The sequence below is a fragment of the Mercenaria mercenaria genome, chromosome 10, assembly GCF_021730395.1.
Source record: "Mercenaria mercenaria strain notata chromosome 10, MADL_Memer_1, whole genome shotgun sequence".
Classification (NCBI taxonomy): Eukaryota; Metazoa; Mollusca; class Bivalvia; order Venerida; family Veneridae; genus Mercenaria; species Mercenaria mercenaria.
Window position 1 is genome coordinate 80,585,803 of NC_069370.1, and position 8,534 is coordinate 80,594,336.

At 35.5% G+C, this 8,534-nt stretch overlaps 1 protein-coding gene and 1 long non-coding RNA gene across 2 annotated transcripts; both read left to right on the plus strand.

The window, feature by feature from the left end:
- Positions 1-379: 379 nt before the first annotated feature.
- LOC128546267 (uncharacterized) lies at positions 380-859 on the plus strand. Its single transcript, XR_008365909.1, has 2 exons — positions 380-530; positions 571-859. It is a non-coding gene; the product is annotated as an uncharacterized LOC128546267 (long non-coding RNA).
- A 317-nt stretch (positions 860-1,176) lies between these two features.
- Positions 1,177-4,404, plus strand: LOC128546266 (uncharacterized). The gene is made up of 4 exons (XM_053516619.1): positions 1,177-1,219; positions 1,471-1,669; positions 1,870-1,975; positions 2,115-4,404. Exons 2-4 carry the CDS (start codon positions 1,515-1,517, stop codon positions 2,457-2,459), a joined length of 606 nt encoding a protein of 201 aa, XP_053372594.1. The 5' UTR covers positions 1,177-1,219; positions 1,471-1,514; the 3' UTR covers positions 2,460-4,404.
- The last annotated feature ends 4,130 nt before the right edge of the window (positions 4,405-8,534 follow it).

The following is an 8,534-nucleotide window of genomic DNA, read 5'->3' on the forward strand; positions in this document are numbered from 1 at the left end:
AAGTAGGAAGTAGGAAGTCAAGAAGTTGGAAGTGAGAAGTGCAAAAGTTAGAAGTCAGAAGTTGGAAGTACGGATAGCAATTGTCCCTCCAGGGCTTCCATACTACAGTGCCTTTTCAAGAGCTGTTGACCTGCATGGTCTGCCATACTTAATGTCCAAAAAGGGGACCAAACATCGGTTAAAAACTGTCGAAAATCTATGAAACTGCAACTGTGCACAGCCGAACTAAACCACAGTAAACCTGTGAAAACTGTAAATTTTCTGAGTGCTAGAGATTTTGTGTGGAAGACAACCCTGTGTAAGCCGAGTTTAACTGTATAGGCATACACATATTTTAAGTGTAGTACTTTCCGCTTGTATATGACTGAGTTTGACTATGACAGTAAAGTTGGTAGGCAGTTGGTAGTTGGTAGTTGAACATTCGAATAACCAACTACTTACTAGTTGCCAGTTGGTTATTCAAAATGTATAAGCAAGTCTGATTACCTTTTAAAACATAATGATAAAAAAATCATTCTAATACATGTTTTGTTCTTTAATATTAATCTTCATTTCTTAAAATGCATTCAGCAGTCTCAAAAAGTACCTTGAGAGCCAGTTGCCAATTCGCGATATGTTTCAGAAAAGCTTTTTTTCAGTCACAAATGGATAAAATCATTCAATATGACATTTTATATGGTTTTTAATATCAATATCAGACACTTTCAACATAAAGATCAGTCTTAGAAACACTAAGGAGAGCCAGTTGCCAATTCGCGTGCGAATAACCAACTGCCTACTGGTAGGCAGTTGGTTATTCGACATTTTACATACAGTCAGTGTTTTGGTAGAACATGATAAAAAATTTATTCTAACCCTTGTTTTGTTGTTGTTTTATGTTAGTATTTATTCTTTTAAATGCATTAAACTAAAGAAAACAAAATTAAAAACATCAAAAAGTAGAATTTGAATATTTACTTTGTTCTTTCTCTTCCGGCACTCACTGTGTTTTCCTGTAAATTCGCGCTTTTTATATTTCTAACATCTAAGCTCTAAGTTCTAAGGTCTAAGGTTTAAGTTCTAAGTCATAACTTCTAACTTCTAATTGTTTTCATCCAAGTTCTAACTCAAAACGGCCCTATTAGGCTTCCGTAAAACAGAGCTTGCATTTTGACCTAAAATCATCCCGAAAGCGAAAGAGGATGTTAAAAGTAGACAGTTAACGACAGCCCATGCATCGGTAAGTGTTCTTCTAGTGAACTCTTTTCATTCAATATACTTATTGATAATGTAGGTTCTATTTTATGTTTTGATGTTTTGTTTTGTTGTTTTTTGTTTTGTTTTTTCATTAAAAAAAAATAAAACGTTACTTTGAGAAAAAAATACTGACTTAGTGCAAAGGCTGCTAAATGGTCCACCAGCACATCAATATTACATTTTCCTTATTTTAATACAGAAAAGGTAAAGGTAACTGTACTGGCTGAATTTCAGAAATTTCTACCTACAATAAAGTGTCGGAAATTTAAATTCCAATAATGGCAGCTGTCATGGGTCGGACTGAGGTCGGTATAAGAAAGATTGGCGGGACTGCAACTGTACCCAATGACCCAAAGGCCAGGCTTATGTACTATTTGAATTGTATGTGCTCAGTACTGGACCTCAGTGATACAGCAAACCTGACCAGACTAAGGTAATCTCTTTGACAATTTCAGAAAATTTCATTTAATAAGTACATTAAATTTGTTACCTCAACGAGGGCATGATTTATTGAAATTACTTAAAAACACGCATGCTAACAGTAAAAAAACGAAAGGTTTCCCTTTTTTCACACGTCTATAAATTTGCAGTCATAAAAGTTAGTGATAATATCCCTTGTTTCTATTTCCATAGAAACTACAAAGAATACTATTCCCTGACAGAGGCGGAAACAGACGCTCTCGTAACTCTTTGTTTTCTTCTGTCACCGGACGAGCTTTGTGGAAAAGTAATTTTTCAGGTATTTATTTCAAGGCAATCTTTTTGGACAAATAAGCTGACTTAACTTTGTAATGATGTATCCACAAAAGTTCGGTGAGCTACTTCATACATGTCTTTTCATAAATATTAATTTTATACAAGTATGTCATTTATTTTAGGATGCGGCCATGTGTGGAGATAGCAACAATGAATTCTATGAAGTTAGTGCTGTTCACCACAATCTGTTGGTCTCGGATTCCATTATTATCGGCGGTCAACGTAGAGCGGTCTCAAAAATTATGGCGTTCAAACAACAGTGGCTTGTCAAAAACTGGATAGATCCTATGAAAGATTTCGCCCCTCGTCTTGCTAGGATTGCCGGCGCTGTTACCGGAAGAGGTACTGGCGCTAATACCGGAAGGACACCCCCGGCACGTGCGGTGGCGTACAGAGCACCAACTGAGCCTCAATACAGAAGCAATTATAGAAGCACCGATGATGACTGTTGCTGCACAATACAGTAGCGGGCGGTAATTTTTCATATATGAAGGAAAAAAGTAAACAAACTGTAACATTTTATCAAAAGATATAATGTAGACTTATGTGATATGTATATTATAATTTGAGATATGAAATTTATCATTCAAATACTGATTAAGGAAGTTATTTATTCGTGGAACTACTAAGTTAATCTTTACAGATAACCTTAATTTTGTATATACGGGAATATCTTTGACAACATGACCTACTTTAACTTGTTGAACTATTTATTATTCTATTGATCGTTTGACAAAATTCGGTTAATAATGGGATGATGGTAATGCATTGAAATTGAGCATTTGCAAGGACTAAACATAGAATAACAGTTATAGAATACTGATAGGTTTTTAAAAACTGTCATTTTTTAGTTTGAGATATTCAAAATGGAGATCGCGACAAATTAGTTTGCCGTTGTTTCGCATTCTGGTTCACATGCGCAAAAGCTTTTTTAAGGCCACCTAATTGCCACCCTTATATTAACGGAAAAATAACTTAGTTCGTTTTTCGCAATCAATAAGATAAAAATGATACGGTCTTACCTCAGTTGGGTACTAAGCAAGCGACGTGTACTCACTTTTATTTACCTCCATTATTGGAAACTGCATATGTGTAATTTAACTTCGCATGGCAACCGAACAGAATGATCAAATGCTATAACTGTCGTGTCCTTGTGTGGCGCACCGTCAGTACGAGGACTCGACAAAATAGAAAATAATACAGTGTCGTCGCGTGGGGTGGAAGTCGCAAACACGACAAATGATTTATCGTACTGTGGTGATATCGTTCTGACGGGTGCCAGCACCTCAGCAAGACAAACATGATGCAAACATCTAAGCTCGACACGGTGCCAATATCTTAGCATGACATGGCAGAAACGAGCAACCATAAAGTCATATCATGTTAACTAAAATTCTGGTCAGAATATTTTGCATTTGTCCAAAGAAACCAATCCAACTGTCTTCAAAACTTTAACATGTAATAAAATTTAAATAAATATTCCTTGGGAGCAGATTATTCTATGCACTGTCGCTTTCATTTAATTACAATGTATGTTTCAATATAAATACTAGATACAGTAATTTTGCTTTAGAATGACAAAACTTTACTTTTCATGGTTCAAGAGCATTCTGTCTTCTAAGCATCTATTTTCTCTAGGAAAACCTCTCCGTGGACTTTTGAATAAGTTCATAAACTTGCTTTCTAAAGACAGTTTCAACAAGAAGGAACAAAGTTGAACACATGGTTCATCTAATATTTGCAATATCTGGAGGAAAACACAAATTTGATTAGCATATTATCATATGCAAATAATCTTGCAATTTGGAAGAATGCACCTAATGTATAAATCAAAATTATCTTCACAAAAACCTAACTGTATAATTTGCCAGCAAATATATTTTTAAACGTACATCAACTCAGAAGCGTGCATGTAGGCGTATTTAGGTTTACTTTTAAATTTTTCAACAGAGTATTATGCAAGCATTTCATCCAAAAGTATTTCTTTATCTGTTTTGCATGTTTGCTGCGCAGATAAGAGTTTAAAACCTAGCTGTAATCTTCTAGTTGTAAGGTCTCCCAAACAAAAATACTTAAAAGCCTCTGACATTAACTTTATTTGCTACTTTCTGTTAACCTAATATACCATTTTATGTATGCCACTTTAACGCCAAGCACAAGATAACATTTTTTATGTTAATAGTTTCTGTTTATCAAACTTTATGTGTATATTTTTGTATGTTGCCAATACGTGATTGTTCCTATTAATACATGATCTTGTTTATAGACAACATTGAAAAAATACAATTATTTGATCACTAACACCTCTTGTTAAATAAAGCCTTACTCACTTTAATATATTGACCTTTAGATAAAGTGCCTACACTCCTCAATTAATCTTTTGCAAATAATGATGTATTTCGACCCCCATAGAATAATGACCCCCCCCCCCCCCCCCGGTCATTATTCTATAGAAAATGTGACTCCTTTCCTGTAAAATATTGACTCCCCTTATAAAAAACTGACTCCCTTTGAAAACTCTATAGAATAACGACCCCCCGGTCATTATTCTATAGAAAAACTGACCCCTCCAAGTAAAATACTGACTCCCTAAAGATGACTCCCTTCGAATCTCATAGAATAACGACCCCGGTTATTATTCTATAGAAAAAGTGACTCCTTCCATGTAAAATACTCACTGCCGAAATTACTACATTTGAACTCTCATACAATATCGATTCCCGGACATTATTCTATTTAAAAAAAGTTACTCTTTCCGTGTAAAACACCGGCTCCTAAAAAGACTTTCTACGATAATATCTATTAAAAAGTGATCCCCACCAAACCTTACGGACAATTTTACTAGATCTACAACTCTAATACCCTCCATTGCCAATAGTTAACATTTTGATTGTACTACTACTACTGGTGCCGCTACTTCTATTGCTATTACTACATGTACTTCTTCTTCTTCTACTGCTACTACTACTACTTCTACTACTAATACTACAACTGCTACTACTGATACTACTATACCTGCTTCCACTAATACGTCTTGTACATCTACCTTTTCTTCTCCTGCTGCTGTTGTTGCTGTCACTTATTCCTCTGCTGCTGCTGCTGCTACTGCAACTGCCACTACCACTGCCACTACTACTACTACTACTACTTTCTATTGTTACCGCTACCGTACTTTACTGCCACTGCTAAGTATTGCAACTTCTATTAATACTAAGTTCTATGCTAGCAGTTTCTTGTGCAGTTTTCTTCTGAAGAATTACTTCATACCGAAGTTTGCAGGGATTATTGACACTGGTGTGTTTTGTGAACGTATTGTGAATTGTTATTTTCCTGAAAAAAATGTATACACCAAGATACAGCGTCTAGAAATAGAATCCCTTTTCCCATTGCGGAATGCTCTGATTTCTGTGTCAAGTGATGGTATCTGGGGCTAATGGTCAAACGGAAGGACGGACGGACGGACAAGGGCAAATCTATATGCACCCTCCCCCGAGTGGGGGCATAAAATGCAGCAATTAGGCCTTAGATACATGAGTTATCACTAAATTTGACCAAATGACCGGGGGTCGTTTTTTTATGGGAGTCAATATTCTTCGTGAGGTTCAGTTTAATTCACGTGGGGGAGTCATAGTACTATGATCTGGAGGTAATAATACTATGACCGGGGGTCACTTTTTCTATAGAATAATGACCGGGGGTCATTATTCTATGGGGGTTTAAATACTTCATTACACCGGCACTTGTTCGTCAGCGGTTGAGAGTTGAAACTGAACGGACCGGACATGCAGTAACTATTCCCCACAATCCGAAGGCTAGACTTATGTGTTACCTTGACAGTATCTCTTCAATACTGGATCTCAGTGGCACAGCAAATCTGTCTAGACTAAGGTAATCTTGTATGTACAAGCAACTAAATTCACTTGATAACACACTTTAGCGACTCTTTCATTTTGAAATAACTGCATAATCGTTGTTGTTGTTTTTTTTTCACTTTATTAAAGACTAAGTTGTATTCTTGCTTATCTGTAAGATCGTTGGTCCAACTCAGTAGTTCGGCGGCTTCACACTTGACTTAACTACAGTTCTGTTCTCGCGTAATCTTTCCTCAGGTGCGTGGTCATCAATTCAAGTTTGAAGAGACACTTTTTTGAAAATCCTCCAACGTACTGCAATACTTTTGAAATTCATCAAATCGAATGAATGTTTATTTCTGAAATTTGTAACCAAACGTTGAATTGTAGAACATGATTGAATCAAATATATGTATTCTTTTGTTAAATAAAAACTGAGCATTCTATTTTGCCGTTTTATATAAAATATATATAATGTTATAGTACATAGGCAAAAACAGCAAAACGATAGTTGAGTTTGATTTTGTAATTACTTTTAGCAGGTATAGTAATGCAACATTTTGAAATTTGTTCCAACAGGGAATAATATAGCGTGCATAATATTATGCGTAAAACTATATACTTGTGATTTTAATATCAAAATATGTTTTTTTTCTTGATTTTGACCTGATTCCTTTTCCTCAAGATTATCATGTCTAGTGTTTGTGAAGCACTGGTAAAAAGTCCTAAGGTAAATAGAAGCACTGTCTACATTTTAAAGTGAGAATACTTCTTTTTAAACAGAAATTATAGCCAGTACCAGTCTCTATCTGAGGAGGACACAGATGCTCTCGTGGTATTTTGTCTGTTAATTTCGCCTGACGAATTGATTGGAAAGATCATTTTTCAGGTACTTTTTTTTCTTTTTTTCGCAAACTGTGTTCTACCTGCATTCATGACTGATCTATTGAAAGGATGCTTGTGATTTTGCTATTTAAGCTCAAATTGTTAATGCACATTGTTGATGGCAAATCAGAATTATATAAAGCATGCACACCAACGTCAAACCTTTTGTTGATGTCAATAAATTGCTATTTACCTGTTTAATGCTCTGGCCAAGATCTAAATAAAACCTGATTCCTTACCTCAGTGTTTGCCCTCTGTGTACTATAAATCATAGTTGCTAACCAGGCACTCGTTAACAAAACAAGCAAATTGGTTTTGACTCTGAAAACCACGCTTGAGATGATTTCCTATGCCCGCAGTCTCTAAGTTTAAAATACTTCATTTCTTTGAAATATAATGCGAAGTCCATGAAATTCCTTCCACCACGAATGTTTCAGATCTAACAATTGCAATAGACGACTGCTTGAAACTGATTATATGCCTTGCCTAGTCTGTTCTCATAAAATGATCAAATATTTGAGCGATCGTCACATCCTTCGAACTCTTGGTCAGGTTTATACTGCTTCTTGTACAAATACTTGAAACAGTAGTCCGTCAGTTGTATTGATCGCATAAACCTCTATTAACCACGGCCTGATAAATGCATAGTCATAGTGGAGGGATAAAAGGTGATCTCCTACCCGGATAACCTTGTCTTTCCTCACGTGGTAAGCCAGACAAACATCATCTTCAGCTCCAATTCTGATTTAACAATTAATTTAAGCTCAATAAAACTGACTTATCAGTCTAGCTTGCGTGTATCAACGCAAAAATATTATAAGGTCTCACAAAATTTAACAGTTGTTCGTCGCCATTGAAACAAATCTGGTTAAAATGTGTTGGCGTGATGCTTTACGTGTGTACCAATCAAATCAACAAGGTGCATGAATAGTAAATATATTTAAGAAATAGTTTGTCTTATACAATGTATGTATTTATCATCTGGATATTTGCTTATCGTGGATATTCTAAAAACATTTTACCTAACTTTTGAACAGAATGATTTCATGTGTGGAAGCAGAAATAATGAGTTCTACAAGATAAATGCCGTCCGCCAAAACCTTTTGGTCTCGGACTCGATCATGATAAAGGGAGAACGCCACACCGTGTCTAAAATCATGGTTTATAAACATCAGTGGCTCATAACTTCCTGGTTGGACCCGATGAAACATTTCAAACCTCGCCTGGAGAGAATCGCCGCACTTGCTCGAAGGGATAGCAATTACGGAACCTTTCAAACGTCCAGTGATACTGATTGTTGTTGTACTATTTTGTAACTGATTTTCTGTTGTGTTGAGAGGTTGATAGACTACGTGTTGAAATATTAGAGTGAAAACACTGGCACTAGAACCGCAGATTTAGCTTTGAGTGGCCTATTTTCATAAATAAATGCCTTCTTTTTAAATTTATAAAGAAATATTAAAGAAATGATTCCTTCTTGTTTATGACGTCCCATCCTCTATTCTTATATTAAAATTTTCAATTGTATTTGCCCAATCAAATACATCTGAGTAGCTGGGCAAATTAAATTGAAAAGTCTTATTTAATTCATAAAAGCAAGATACCACTGTACTATTTCTGTTGGACTATTTGTTTTGGATATTTTCTTATTCATGACTTTTTCCAGAAGAAGTCATACAGAAATATATACTGTTCTGGTTTATTTACATTTTTTTTACATTCAAATATCGCGCCATTTGACACTTTTTATTCCGTCCAATGAGATCGCTCGATACAAAACCACTGGGTGGAAGCGGAAGTTGATGG

Bases quoted from the DNA above. Each gene is read 5' to 3' on its own strand.
- LOC128546266 (XM_053516619.1), top strand. From the start codon at position 1,515: ATGGCAGCTGTCATGGGTCGGACTGAGGTCGGTATAAGAAAGATTGGC. The intron at 1,670-1,869 runs GTAATCTCTTTG...CTATTTCCATAG, and splicing joins GCAAACCTGACCAGACTAAG to AAACTACAAAGAATACTATT. The intron at 1,976-2,114 runs GTATTTATTTCA...CATTTATTTTAG, and splicing joins GTGGAAAAGTAATTTTTCAG to GATGCGGCCATGTGTGGAGA.